Raw genomic sequence first — 15,654 nt, forward strand, 5'->3', positions numbered from 1 at the left:
TCCCTTCTTCTTTCTTACTCTTATTGTGTAGAGCTTCAAGTGTCTTGAGTTTCTTCACAATATCAGACAGCTCACATAAATATTTACCTGCCTTATGATTTTTTCACTTCAAATATCATAAATATTAACATTTCCTCAATTCAACTGTATCATCATCATTATTTACTGTTAGATTTTTAAGATGGATATATTTGACACAGAGATGCATTCATTGGTTAAGTGGCTTGCCAGAAAGTAAAGATTTTAACTATTTCCAATTACTAGTCTTGTTCTAGGAATAACAGCAACCTGCTAATTCACCAATGTTTATTAAAAACCTAACAATCCAAGACATGAAGAATAGGCTTTATAGCTCCTTCTTTCAAGTGGCTTAAACTCCAAATGGGATCAGAATATCTAAGCCCTCCAAAATTAATGAGAAATTTGAAACATATATTTGGGAAATATACCTTATATCCACATGGTACTCAATAGCTGATTTTCAAAGATAGTTTTAGAACTCAGAGTAAACTTTAAGACTAAGTTCTCTGATGATTAAAAACCTTTCACTTATTCATGCCCAAGCCAGGTGGCTCAGATGGTTGGAGTATTGTCCCATACACCAAAAGGTTGAAGGTTTGATTCTTGGTCAGGCCATATACCTAGGCTGTGGGTTTGATCCCCAATTGGGGCAAGTATAAGAGTTAACTGATCAATGTCTCTCTTTCTCCTCCCCTCCTTTTCTCTCTAAAATCAGTAAACATATCCTCAGCTGAGGATAAAATAATAATAATAAAATAAAAACCATTTATTTATTCAAACACACACACATATCCGTACACACACCAAACATTTGGTTAGTCCTATTCATTAATAAGTAAAATGGGACACAGTTCAAGAAGATATTTAGGCAGAGCTAGTGAAACACATCAGTATTTGCTGGGGAGGGTTGCTGAAGATGGAACTGGTAACTGGTAATAGATATTTGCTCCACATCATGTGTACTTTCCGATTCCTCCACCTACCCCCCCCCCCCCTTGCTTTGTTAGCATTCCTATCAGCAGCACACTGCTTCTAGGGGGCTTCCCGGGGAAACCACTGTGAGACATCAGGAACCTGGACGCAATGCTGCTGTGTGCTTGTTCTGCTTGGCTACAGGATGATTACTTCCTCTGCTTTTTGGATCTCAGTTTCCTCATCAGATCTCCCAATTTCCTCTTATCATTCTCTCCTAATTTCCTCTTATCTGGGCCATTCCAGGGAGGAACCAGACTTTTGCTCTTGACCACATTTCTGGGGACGTTTGCTTTTTTTTCCTGCCCAAATATGGATTTTAGTAAATTGTAAGGCTAGCTGTTGTCACACACTACTTCTATTTTTCGCAATTTATCATGTTCTTCCTGTGATGTGCCATGCGTTTACTTTATTAAACTGTTTGTTTCTTTTATTGTTATTTGATAACTCATGGGTCAATGATGCAAAGTTCCCTAAGGATTATAACTACTTCTTCCTTCTACTTTGATTCTATCAAAGTGCCTTGCAACACAAAGTGGTTCTCAAACTTGATTGAATTTATTGAACACTAACTGAATGGTTTTGTGTTCAGTTTGATCAACTTCACTTGCAATATTTTTGCCTGGTTACCCTTGACTGGTATAGATGTACAATTATTTGAAAGGTAGTTCACATTTTAGAATTTGAGTTAGCTCAAATCTCAGACCTTTAGTCTACTTAGTATACATTTACATAACACCGATAAGCTATGTTTGCCCCCTTTTCATCTGTGGGCATATGAAATTGACAGCAATAAGCTATCTGTGCTGCTGCCAGTATGTTAGCGCTCAGCCTTCCTTTCATGTAATTTCTTCACTTCTTTATTAAATGTTTACAAATCATTTAAGTTCAAGCTACAAGCCTGCAATTGTGGCTAAATGCTTGCAATGACAGCCGTTTTCTTCTGCCAATATTTGAATACAGTTTTCTTGATCGGTTTTATTTTTGAGTGTGCAATTTGCAGTTACCTCCTGGAAAACGGAGCAAGCAGGCTAATGAATTTCAGATGTGGCGTGAATTACTTATTTGTACATTCATGCAAAATCAAACACATTTGGGGCAAATTTTGTTTACTCTGGTTTCAAAGAATAAAATGGTGCCAGTAATTCAACAAGTGCAAAGGAAATCCTTACAAATGGGGCAACTTCTTGATTTCAGAGAACAGTTTAACACTTTCTGCTGGAGAAAGAAATAATGAGGCAGTACCAGTGCACATCCCTGAAGTTACCCAGGCTTGCATTCTACTCTCATCTGCTTTTTTTGTTTGTTTCTATGAGGAGAGGAAAATTCATTTCACAGATTAAGTGTTAACTAGTTTTAACAAAAACCTTCTTGTCTTTGATAGGAAGTAAAGCTTTGATCAAGTTTAAATCGAAGAGAAGATGTTTATGTGAATATTCTTCTAGTATCTGATGATATTCATAGAGCCTAAACAGAATGAGATGTCAGCTGTGCATCTGGTAATTTGATAACTGAAAGATGCTTTAAGGCCAAAGTCAGAGTCAGCCTCTTCTTTTTGTGACTCATGAACTGAACCTCCAAACAACATTGCCTCATCTCACAAGTTTATGCCATGAGCATAAAGAGGTTGCCTACGGAGGATATGGGTATCTCTCAGCACCAACCATATTACCATACCCATAACAGAACTTAGAGTTTCACCTACTGACGATTTAAAGGCAGTGATAGTATTTCACATTTGCAGGTTTTATAGAGAGATGTAAGATCTCTTGTTTTCTTTCTTTACCTTTTCCTCTAGATTGCACAGATGTTCTTGGTTCAGGAATATGGTCCTAACCCGGACTCATGTTTAGGGATCAGTACTGGTGAGGACAATAAAAAAGGTGAGAAAAGTAAACTAGAAATATTATTCTATCCTAGAAGTAGATTGTATATTTTTAATGTTTTCTCTTTACTACATCCTGTATTCCATGTAAACCTCTTCTGACCCTGCCCTCTGATTTTTGCAGCTTCCTGAAGATAAGATTAAGTTAGAATATTGGTTCTCAAACTTGAGCAGGGATCCAAATCATGGGGTTGTTAAAACGGATTGCTGAGCCCCATCCCCAGAGTTTCTGATTCAGTAGGTCTGATGGGGCCCAGCATTTTGCATTTATAAGTTACTGGATCATGCTAATGTGTCCAGTCTGGGACCACACTTTGGGAATCATTGAGTTAGGCAGTTATATAGCTTAGTCACACTGATCTCTTCCATCCTTCCACCTGGAATAGCTGTCATTCAATTTTTATGAAGGAATTTTAAGGACCCTTTCTGAGTGTGCATGAATCAGATACCTATACATATTGTTTACACATGTATATTAAAAATGAATCTGGCCCGGCCGGGCGTGGCTCAGCGGTTGAGCATTGACTTAGGATCCAGGAGACTGAGGTTCAATTCTAGGTCAGGGCACATGCCTGGGTTGCAGGCTCGATGCCATCAGGAGAATGCAGGAGGCAGCCAATCTCTCTCATCATTGATGTTTCTATCTCTCTCTCCCTCTCCCTTCCTCTCTCTGAAATCATTAAAGATATATTTTTTTTAAAAAAAAGAGTGTGAAATTAACTAGAAATTCAATGACTGCAATATTTGGAAAAGTAAATTATGAAACACTGCTGATTTTTTTAAGGAGGAAATCAATTATTTCTATTACACTGCATCAGCTTATTTAAAAAATAATTAAGCTTTCCCTATAAACTTAACTCCAATCTATTGATGTGGCTTTAGAGAATTTTCAGATACTGAAAGGTAATTAATAACTAAAAACAACAAAGAACTGTAAGCTGGCTAAATACCCATTTTACTTTCTGCTTGAAGTGTTTCTTTTCTGTTAATATTATAATTGACTTGATTATAGTATTCCTTTTGCAAAATATCTATTTCCTGAGATCAAAGCTTTTTGGGGGAGGGACTGTATAATTATATGTAACAAAAATTAAGCATTTCCTCACAAACTAACAAAAGCAACCAGAAACCCCAATGACATTAGTGGGGATCAACAATAGGGTAGTGTTTGGAAGTTGATTGATAATAACCATGCCAGGTATGCTGAATCCCTTAACTGCACTATAATTTATAAATCCTTTCATTGAAGTTTCAAATGAAAGAAGTCAAAGAAAGATGTCCCTAACATCTGAGAATCTGCACGTGTTAGTTCAAGTTTCTCTTTCTTAAAGTAGATGTATAGATAACAACTCTTTTTCAAAATAGTACTTTAGTTATCCTTATGTTTATAAAGAAATGTGTGGAAGATAATAGATGGTCCTCAAGAGTATAGGTTTTTTTTAACCCTGAGTATAATTTTTTTGTTCCTTTAGACTTTATTAAAGGCACTTTTTTTTCTTTTTAGCTTTTCAGTTGCCCCTGTGTCATAGATAATAAAGCTAAAAACAAAATACAATAATTGAAAATAGAGCTACAATTTTAAAAAATAAAAATTTTGGCTAACAAAACTTTATAGTTGGAGCATAGTATGTAGTTTGGCTATGTGGTAAAATTTTTCCCCCCAGGAATGTGGTAAGATGAGCTCAGTGCAGTATGACATGTATCTAAGTATGCAGGTGCCGAAGTCTAGGTATCCTACACATGAAATCTAGAACAGTGTGGAAACCAGCTTATTGACAGACTGGCAAGTAGGATCCTGACAACTGAAAAGGCTCTGTCCAGGTACATAAAAATAGTGAGGTTTAGTTTTTGAAAGTTTAAAACAAACTTAAAAAAATACGCCCCTTGGGCAAACAATGCCTTAACCTGGGAAAAAAGAAAAAGGCTTTAATATTGAGACTTTCTCACTCTTGGCTGTGAAGTACAGGAGATTTGGTTATTGGGGTATGCTGAGGTGATCAACCACCCCATTTGCCCAGGACTGAGGCATTTCTAGGGTTGTGGGGCTTTCAGTTTTCAAATCAGAACAGTCTTGGGTAGACGGGGATGGTTGGAAACTCTAGGATATGTTTTCATATTTCTCACCTTACATAATACAAGCCAGGTATTGCATTCTGGATTTGGCTCCATAATCAGCTTCATTAAGCATTTGTATTGAGTTAATTTTTTGATGACGCAGTTTCTTTAGCAAGTTAGTAATGATATGTATAAATCCTGAATGAGTTTAGTAATGGCTTAATTACTAGTTATACAAAATGTCTTGTTTAATTTTTTTCAAAAGTTCAATTGCATGAACAAATTCCTTCAAATTGGGCAATGAATGCCTTCTCTTGTCAGTTCCCAAATGTTGTTTTTTTTCCTACAAGAATGTGGCTCTTTAAAAAATCCTTTCTCAGCTTGAACTAGTGATTTCCAATTCCATCTCTTTTGAGAAAAATTACATAGAGACTATGCACTAAAGATGTAGAAAAATAAAGTGAGTCATCAATGGGTTACAGTTTACTCCCCATTCATCCAACTTTCTTTTGGAGGAGATGAATATCTGTTGTCTTTGAGGCAGATGCTAGCTCATAGCGAACCTATTAATTTGTAAAACTTTATTTATATATGACTCCAGGTATATAACACTGAAATGATCTTCATGTAATTTTATAGCTGCCACCTGTCATTTGAAATTGGAATATCTCCCCCAGCGTTACCCTTAGTTGACAAAAATTACTTGGAAAAAAAACAACCTGTTCACTATGAATTGATATTTGGATGTTAGGCTGCATTTTAAACCCTTCATTTTTGCACAAAATAGAAAAACTGGAAAAATTTAAGAAAAGGATCATGTTTTCACTAAATGTTACAACACAGACAGATAGTTAAATATATATTTACAAAATAGAATATATTTAAAAATATCTGGTGGTATTTAAATTATTAGGGGCCATCTATGATTGATAATACTGCATTCAAAGGCACAATTGACTTTAACACTGAAACACAGTACAGATTTCAGTCATTGCATAAATATGTCATCAGCTTTAGGTTATGTAATGATAAACTGTACCTGTTGAAAAATATATGTGGAAAAAAGAAATAATTTTAATACAAATATGACTCATCTGCAGGCATTCATTTATTCCAATCCAGCGACCATGGTAAATGTGTTTGGATTACTGGGCATAAGTATGCATCATTTAAAAGGGAGTGGAGATCTTTATTAAAACAGAAGGCTCCTTAAACTCCACAATGATGTCAGTAATAGAGGTCCTTGGAGCACATGATTGTTTTAAGCGGAGGTCCCCACTATTTCACACTGGTTATAAAATATTATTTTGTGCTGCTGGCTTGGAATGAGAATGTCATACATCTGTAGGCAATTAGAAGAAGCTGGACTGCATGTCTGATTAGCTCAATAATAAACGAGCATAAGTGTGACTCGACTTGTTAGTCAGATTCCCTAGACAGATTATCCTGTTGTTATCATATGAAATAACCCCCTTTTATCAACAATTAAGTAAATCCACATTTGTGGGCACTTTGTAAAATTTGGAAGGTGGGAAGAAATCCAACTTAAGTCATATGTCATCCAGAAAACTTTTAACCCTGCTTCCAATGATACAGACCTTCCCCCACCCCCAATCCCAAGTTTTAGAAATTGGTTGAATTATGCAGAATAGTTTGGTTTGGAAATACCCCATGTGAAATCAATAAGTATATATTCAGAATCTGCCATAAGCAAGGCATTTCATAGTTTTAGCTTATAACTATAAAAATTTCCCAAAGAAGTAAGAATTATAAATGTTTTAACATGTGAAAAATAACTTACTTTGTAAGATAGTCTAAACCTTTTTAAGAAAAATTAAATAGGATTTTATTTTTATTATTCACATTTTATTATACGGTTTCTAGTATAATCAATGAATGTTGTAAGTTCTGAATATATTTTATTCTAGAACTTATTTATTTGGTTATAGGCATCATTCTTGAATTCAACCACAGTTGTCAATAATGATAAACTACTTTGGGAAATAACCCACTCAATTCTTTGGGTTTTTTTCCTCCTCTGTACCAGTGAAATATACATCTGAGATGTAAAAAGTTATTCAGTATATAAAAGTCATACTTAAAAATTTTGGCAAAACATCTCAGTTTCAGGAAAAATACCACCCAACCTTCCAAATATAATAATCTACTTCAATATCAATTAAAATTTGGTGCCTTAAATAAACTCAGATATTTTTAATCAATATTCACTTAAATATATATAAAATAACCTCATGAGATTATCTCCTTGACATAATCCTTAAATTAAAAATCAGAATATTAAGCAGATGTTGAGGCATTCATCATCAATATTGGAATTCTGACTCATGACAGTAACACAAAACAGATGCTAATATGATGGGCTCTCTGCAAAGTGACACCATCACAGCATGGGTTAGCTCTTGTTGTGGGGTACTTAAAATTTGAACACAAAATATAAAATAAAAGTCAGAGCATGATAGGTTTCCTTACTTCATTTATAAGCGATTTAAAATCCACTATCTCTTATACAGAAGATAAAACTCAACACTCGTGAATAAGAGGCAGCATTCCAGGGGACCAGAAGATGCTTTTATCTCTTAATGCAGCAGTGAGGTGATCCAGATCAAACCCCTCAGTGTCAAGGGAGGAACATGCTTTCTTTCTCACTCACAAGCAGGTAGAAGGTGAGAACTCCCGGGCTCTTTCCATTGACTAATGTGTTCCTGGCATTTATAGTATAACACGGGGTCTACTCAGTCAGCCCTGCAATGAAAAAGGAGTCTCGGACTCCTATGACCTATCTCAGCAACACTGTCTCCACATTAAGCAGATCTGAAAGGGCTTAAGTAGGAAGAGGGAAACAGAACCCCTTAGCACAGTCCAGTTAGCTAATTTCGTATGTGTTTTCAAAGCCCAAGATTCTTTCCTTTGCTAGCCTGAGTCTACAGCTGTTTCTAGAACACACAGTGATGTGTATACTCTTTATGACCATAAACAGAAAAACCCAGGCAGATGGTGCCATGGTATAAGCGAAATGTGTTCAAATGAGAGCTTTAAAAGACATATGAATATGAGTGGGGGAAACTCCCCTCAATGGTACTGAGAAGCAGGAGCCGCATTTCTTTATTCCACAATAAGGAAAAAATGTCAGTGACAAGTTCAATGAAAAGAAAGCTTGAGACCCCCAAAGGGGAAAATTTGTGGAGTAGCTTGACAGAACAATTTCAAATTCCCCTGAATAACCTGACTGCTCCTTCCGACAGCTATGACTGGCCCTGCCTGCCTGGGTTTGAAGGCCGGCTCGGCACTCACCACCTGTGTGACCCCAGGTTCTCAAACTTGGCTGCATGCTGGAACCACGTGGGGAGCTTTAAAAAATACTGATGCCTGGAACCCACCCCTGAGATTGTTATTTAATTGGGCTGGGGTGTGGCTTGGACATAGAGGAGTTTTAAAGGCTCCCAAGTGACTCTAAATATGTGCAGCTAAAGTTGAGAATCACTGATGACCTCTCTGAGCTATAGTTTCCTCATTTGTAAAAGGATGACTAGGAGGGCAGCAACCCCTTTGAGGGTTATTGTGATGATAACATGATAATGCAGGCAAAGCAGTTAGCACAATGTCTGGTACATGTGGTAAGCTGTCAACAATTTGTGAGACGTTTTCACCACAAGGTGCACTTGGGCAAGAACCTTCTCACTAGTATAAGGAGGTATGCTTACCTTGGCAGATGTTATGCTCACTCTGCTCATAGCCTGTTGCACACTGGATCCGGTGAGAAGGGTTAGAGGGAATGCGCTGAGGGTCAGCTGGATTCCTCCGGATGACAAAGTTATTTCTGCTGGTCTGCACTTCTGGGCCTGCAACTGCAGCAGCACTGGCAACATAACCAGTCCCGGGCACCACTGCACTGGTTGCCATGCCACTGGCTGCTACACCCCCACTTGTACCCGCGGCTGCGACTGCATTTGCAGCTGCACCCACATTTTCGGATGCTGGTGTTTCTAGCTGAGGTTGTTCATTATTGACAATAATCTGGGCTGATTTAGGAAGACAGAGGTATCCTCCATAATGGTTGACGCATTTCATTCCACCTTTGCAGGCATCTGGGACAATGTCACATTCATCAATATCTGCAGTGGATAATGAAATAAGTCAGGGATCTTCTCAGAGGGGAAACTGAAAATGTACACATATGCTCATGCCTTTTCAGTATCATACAAACAGGACAGGAAGAGTAACATAAGGTGAAGAGTGACACAGAAAGCTCTGTTCAGATGGAAAGTCTTTGAAGTTGGCTCACCTTTGCACTGCTGTCTTACGGGGTCCCACTCATATCCATCTGTGCATTGCTGTGAAGAAAACATCAAGACGGGGCCAGGAGACAGTTAGTTGGTGTAGCCAGTCCCTAGAAAGTCACTCTAAAAACTTCATTCTTATGGCAACAATCTTTGCTCTAGAGTCCCAGATAGATGATGAGATGGGTGGTGTAACATTCTCTACATTCTCTAGCTTTTCTTTTTTTTAAAGACAAACCTGCGTATTGCCTCGCTTCCAGCCTCCTTTCTCATCACCAACTGCCTCAGTTCTACTGTTGCGTTTGGCATAGTCACCGTGACCATCTTTTTGGAATTCTTCCCTGTTTTGATACTAATCTCCAATCCCAATGACTGCTTTATTCTTTTTTGCTTTATTTGCTTTTTCAAGAGCATTTGGTAATTTTACCAAAACATAAATAAATACATTTTCAAACGAGTTCTTTTTTTCAGCCCTTGACTCTTTCTTCTCTCTTTAAATGCTCTTAGAGCATTCCATCACCTGGCTTTCCTTATCATGTTCAGCTGAGTCCAGAGCCTTCTTCTCATACCCTAGCCTGCCTCCTAGTTTCGGTTCCCACAGGTCCTCTTGTTCACTCACTGAGCCGTCTATCAAGTACCTTTTCACACGAGGCACCATCCTAGTCCCTGGGAATGCAAAGAGCATGCAGACCTTGGCCCTGTCCTCAAGCAGCTCATAGGCCAGAAGAGGAGACAGACAGACAGGTTGGAGCAAGATGTTAGGTGCTATGACACAAGTATACATATAGGAGTGGTGGATTCTGGGTGGGCATAAGAGGGTGGAAGGAAAGGCTTTATGGAGGAGACCACAAGTGAGTGGGGAATTACAGGAGTAAAATTGTTAAAGAGGGGAGGAGCTGCAAGTACTCCTGGGTGGGTGGGGATGAGGTTAGAGAGGTAGGCAGGGCCAAATCTGGGTAGCCTTTCTTTGGGACAGACAGGAACTCAATTCTTATTGAAGGTCAGTGAATCTCAAACTGTATTATGGTTAAGAATCACCCAGCATGCTTATTAAAATGCAGGTTCCTGGTTCCACTCAAAAGTCCAGATTCTGGGTAGGAGGCCTGGAATCTGAATTCCTAACAAGAACCCAAGGTGATTCTGATACTGATCATCTGTGTGCTACACAGATGATTTTTAAAATTTTTTATTGAATTTATTGGGGTGACATTGGTTAATAAAGTTATATATAGGTTTCAGGTGTACAATTCTATAATATATCATCTGTGTACTGTATTGTGTGTTCACCACCCCAGGTAAAGTCTCCTTTCATCACCATTTATCCCCCCTTTAGCCTCTTCCCACCACCTTCCCCTCTGGTAATCACCAAAGTGTTGTGTCTATGAGTTTTTTGTTGTTGTTTTTTTTTGTTTTTTTTTTTTTTTTCAGTCCCTTCATCTTTTTCATCCTGCCCCTCAACTCCCTCCCCTCTGACAGTTGTCAGTCTGTTATCCGTGTGAATGAGTCTGTTTCCATTTTGTTCGTTTATTTTGTTCATTAGATTCCACATATAAGTGAAATCATATGGTACTTGTCTTTCTTTGACTGGCTCATTTCACTTAGCACAGGCTACTTCTGGAGAAAAGAAGAAATATGCTTCAGGAAGTATTGAGCAAAAGTAGAATAAACAAAAAAATAAACAATTTCTTTTAATAGAGCTGAGAGTGCTTATGCACACTACAGATGCTTGGCAAGTAAATAGCTGAATGGAGACAGAGGGGCCAGTGTAGATATTTTACTGATATCTGAAACTTAGCATGGTAAACACAAAACTTACTTTATCTCCCAAACTCATTCTTCCTAGTTTCCCCAACATGTTCAAGTAAGGCACTACCACCATTCTCAGGACCCAGGATTACAATTTTGACATTAGCATTGACTTTTCCAATTATTTTCCTTCAAGTTCTGCTGACTTTGTGTCCATTTCTGTATCTACCAATTAGTATAAGCCTTCCTGGCCTCATGAGTAGGCTCAGCTCCTTAGCCGGTCTCCATATCTCTACATGGTGCTCACAGCCTCCATGGCTATCTTTCTTGCTCTCTTGGTTGTGTTGTTTCTCCATCTAAGAGATCACAGTTGCCTGCAGACCTCTCATCTCCCATTATTATCATCTCCAGTTTCTCCCTACTACCCAGCTCCAGCCCATCTGACCTTATCTCCTCTTGGACTTGTCTTGGTTTTCATTTCTAGACTTTGATTATGCCACTTTTTTTTTTCTCTTCTTCTTTTCTGATTCAGGTGCCTCTTCAGCCTTTCTAAATTAATCCAAAGTCATTACTTCCTTCAAGAGCCAGCACAGAGTTCTAGCTCCTCCAATATGCCAGCACTGACATTAATTACCTCCTTGCTTTTCTATTGCTCTAGCAACTTGTATAATCTGTATAGTAATATTATTTGTACTTGCTTAAGAACTTTGTGGTTTTTAACAGTATCTTCCCAGGGTAAATTCCCTGAGGTTAAAGCTTGAATTTTCTTAGTGCAAATAAACTTAAATTCTTTTGATAGTTATGAGAACTGCTTAGGCACATGGCAGATACCTGATGAGCAAATAACTGAATGGACCCTATCTTTAATATGGAAGGGGAATGTTATCTTGTGCATATGAACCCATCCTTCTGAAAAGTACCTTTTCAAGCCAGGCAAAATGACAGTTCACTTGAATAATCTGTATGCTAATAGAAAAGACTTGCAATTTGTTTAGGTATTTAGTTCCAGTACCTTTAATATGTATCTACTATTATACAAGCCTAGAGTGAATTTAGCTAACCACTTGCTGGCTGTGTAGCCTTAAGCAAGTGAGATACTCTCTCAGATCTTCAGTTCTACTCTCTGCAGAAGGAAGATGATTCCACTTACCTCATCCTTTGCTGTGAGGATGAAAGGGGATAATGTTTCCACAGTGGGGTACTTAAAAAAATAGTTACATCTTGTCCTTTAACCACAAATTATTAGGCATACGCAATTCAAAATAGAATAGACCTAATCTTAGCACAAAAAGGATGTCATATCTGGGAAATCTGTTGTCATAACAGTGAACCCTAGTTAGTAGTCTTAAAACAATAGTATTTAAACCACAGGGAACTTTCTCTGCTAAAGATGAATAAGACTTAGGTGATAAGCAAAGGGAAGGGGGTATAAGATAAGCAATTATAAAAGCAATAGTGTCCTTTATTAGATGAATAGAAAAGCCAGTAGCTAATTTAATTTTAGCTCCCTAAGAAGGTGGTAAGTTTAGCCTGCATAACAAAACATTTTCAGTTGAAGATAAACAACACATGTATTCATTTCTCTTGCTTTATTTGTCTTCAGCAGGGGAAGCAATTATGTTTTACCATTAAGTTAACAAAATATTTATATTAAACCCTATTTGACTTATAGCTGATCTGAACAAGAAGAAAGGTTTGCCAGATGAATACTATCATTCTAGGGATAACATGATACCCAAAAAGTGAGATAATGTTTATTATTGAAAGTGAGCTAATGTCAATAACTAAGAATTTTATTTAAAAAAAATTTTCATATTCTTCTAAGTAGGATTACTTAATTTTAAATTGGGAATAAGTAAAAATATGTGTTTTTCATATTCTGATCCAGGAAAAATGTCATTTGCCTCACAACACTGATTAAAGAGTAGAAAACACAAAGCAGAGGTGCACACTCACCAGAAGTGAGGTAAGCACTGCCCTCTGTCCTCACCCCATCCATTCCTGGCAGGGGGAGAGGTCAGACGATATTTTCAATATTTTAGTAAACATTGGTTATACCCATGCAGTTAACTTATTAATCAGATATTATTTGGAAATATCAGATATGCTAATTAGAAAATGCAAAATCAAATTTCACACAATGCATTTTGAAACCACTTGAGCAAATACCACATCCTGGTAACACATACAGTTTATCTCAAGGGCATTTATATGAGTTATCAGTTATACCATAAATGAATATTAGCCTTTATAAAGTCTATAAAGGCCACCTGAGAACATAAGTCGCATGTACAATGAGGCAAAATGCTTTTGTAATGTTTAACTTTCTTTTTGGACTCGAGTTTTTCTCTGCCAGTTTTGGTTTCATCTGCATGTATGTAGAAATCCAGGCTTTCCAATTCCTTACACCCATTAATTTATTGAATGTGTTGGAAACATGTAGCTTACTTTGGTTTTTGTTTTAAAATGGTTCTCTTTTTTTGGCCTTACACAAATCATTACATTTTGGTCCCTATCTCAACTGGTAACTTATATGAACCTTTGAAAGGACTACCAGCAATTTACAAGGACTCAAAGGTGAGCCATGCGCAGCGTTATTACCCTCTCCAGAGTGCAGCCCACATGCCCTGGCAGAAGTGGATCAAGTCCCCCTTGTGTCACAGAATCTCGCTGAACAGCACTTATCTCAAATTCCATCGCCTCTTACCGTGTACGTGATGGTTTCCTCGGTGTCCTGTGACTTGACCAGCGCCAGAGTCAGCATAGTCAGGAAAAGGGCTTTCAGCATCGTGAATCTCAAAGAAAACACAGGGCAAACCGATGCTCAGTGTCGGCTGAGGGGTAAATAACAAAACGTCAGCTGTGAAGTAACAAGCTGGGGAGGGAGGGAGGGGGGAAGCCGAGGCTCCACCGTACCCAACTTCGAATCCATTTTCTTCCCTCCCCTCCCCCTCCCCAACCTTCCGGAGGCCAAACGAGGCACCAAAGTCTGTCACTGGGCTGAGAATTCCACTTCACCTCACTCCACCGGGCTGTGCTCAGCATGCACAAAGCACATACCTCTTACACTGCACCCACAGGGCAGGCTCCAGAACGGGGCGAAAGGAAATGACAGAGAGTAATTAATTTCAAAAGAGATGGTGCGTGCTTATTTATTTATTTATTTATTTATTTATTTATTTATTTATTTATTTGAGTGGAGGTGGGGCAGTAAATCTATTCTCTTGGAAGTTAAGGCTTTTACCTATAAGCTCACCTCCAGCTACTGACGTTCTTTGCACAGCTCAGTAGAAATACCTGAGAACCAATATAAATTACCTTGGCCTCAAACTTTAAAAACAAAACAAAACACCGCAACAAAACTCGGGGGCGGGGGAGGGGGGCAATCTCCTCCCAGTTCCAGGAGAATACCTGCCCCTCGGAGCTCCTTCTCACATCCCCCAGCACCAACTTTCAACGTGGTATTTCCACGCCGTTCTCCGCGCGCAGCTTTGTTTAAAAAGCGCCAGGATGTGTGCAGAAGCGGAGATTCCTTGGTGCCTTTTAATTCCTCGGTCCCGACGCGCTGCCTTCAGGACTGAAGCTGCCTAGGGCCGGAACCGGGGGACCGCACCGAAGCCCGAGGTACCAGATTCGGGGTGGCGGGCCTGGTGCCCCCCGTGAAGTGAGGTCCCTTTTCTTAACAGTAGGCTCCCAGGAGGCAGTCCTAGCCAGCTCCCGTGGAATCCAGGTGCGCCTTAAATCTCTCACGTTAGCCCTTGAAAATTTCAAACCCTCGTCTATGGGTGAAGCCCCGACTGATGACTGCTGGCGCGCACACACATGCCCATACAAACAGATGTCACCCTGGTGCTCGCACATGCTGACAGATCGCATTCCGAGATCGCACACCTCCACCTCCCTCTCTGCCTGAGAGATCCTGCACAGTCTGGGGCAGTTCTCGGGTACACTGCACCCCTCAGCTCAGCCCGCTGACTCGCGGGCGCGCAGCCCTGCGGGCACTGGGCGCAATGGTGTGACCCCCGCGTCGGGGGCTCCTACCTGCGCTGCAGCGCTGCGCTCCGGGCCGGGCAGCGAGGGGAGAGTGCAGGGGAGGGCAGCCCCGTGGGTCGGAACTGGCGAGGTCTGGCAGCGGCGGAGGCTGCCGCAGGAGGAGGAGGAGAGAGGGAGGGAAGAGGGAGGGCGAAGGGGGGCGGAGGAGAGAGCGGGGGAGGCGCGTGGGCTGAGCCAAGCGCCGCGAGCCCGGCGGGAGAGCTCTGCGAGGCTGGGGGCGCGCCCCTCTGCCAGCGCTCTCGCCGCCGCCCCGCCTCCCTTCTTTGCCAGCCCCTCTTCCCAGTTCCCATACACGCCGGAACCCCAGGCCGAAGATGGCACGTTTGGCATATGATATCTGGGGTCTGAGTCGGCCTTGGTGATGCTCCAGATTCCGGGCAGTTTCTGGTGCCTGTGGAGGGGGAAACATCTCTGGAGGAGTTCTGAGAGTCCTAGGAAATTGCTTAATTTTTTTTTTCCTAATTAGTGAATTCCAGGAGAGTAAATTAATCCCATTCACAGAGCTGAGTCTTTTGTCATTTCGTTCAGATGCTTTTTGTTCGTTTGTTTTGGAGTGGGGGAGGGTCCGCTTCCTCGAAGGTAGAAAAGATAATGCATTCATTCAACAAATGTTGGTGCCCTACG

General features: G+C 39.9%; 1 protein-coding gene across 3 annotated transcripts in view; it reads right to left on the reverse strand.

The window, feature by feature from the left end:
* The window catches only part of EFEMP1 (EGF containing fibulin extracellular matrix protein 1), a 59,794-nt gene extending 44,465 nt beyond the window's left edge, over positions 1–15,329 (reverse strand). The window contains exons 1-4 of one of the 3 annotated variants that reach the window (XM_081155829.1): positions 15,019–15,329; positions 13,685–13,772; positions 9,237–9,285; positions 8,656–9,066 (exon numbers count right to left, since the gene is read on the reverse strand). In XM_081155829.1, coding sequence (XP_081011955.1) covers positions 8,656–9,066; positions 9,237–9,285; positions 13,685–13,772; positions 15,019–15,320 — 850 coding nt within the window. In that variant the 5' untranslated portion in view covers positions 15,321–15,329. Of the gene's footprint in view, positions 1–8,655; positions 9,067–9,236; positions 9,286–13,684; positions 13,773–14,233; positions 14,300–14,388; positions 14,663–15,018 lie in introns of those variants that run through there. The other 2 variants (XM_081155831.1, XM_081155830.1) reach the window with 2 other exon arrangements.
* Positions 15,330–15,654: the final 325 nt, after the last annotated feature.

This window comes from Miniopterus schreibersii (assembly GCF_964146895.1).
Source record: "Miniopterus schreibersii genome assembly, chromosome: 13".
Lineage (NCBI taxonomy): Eukaryota > Metazoa > Chordata > Mammalia > Chiroptera > Miniopteridae > Miniopterus > Miniopterus schreibersii.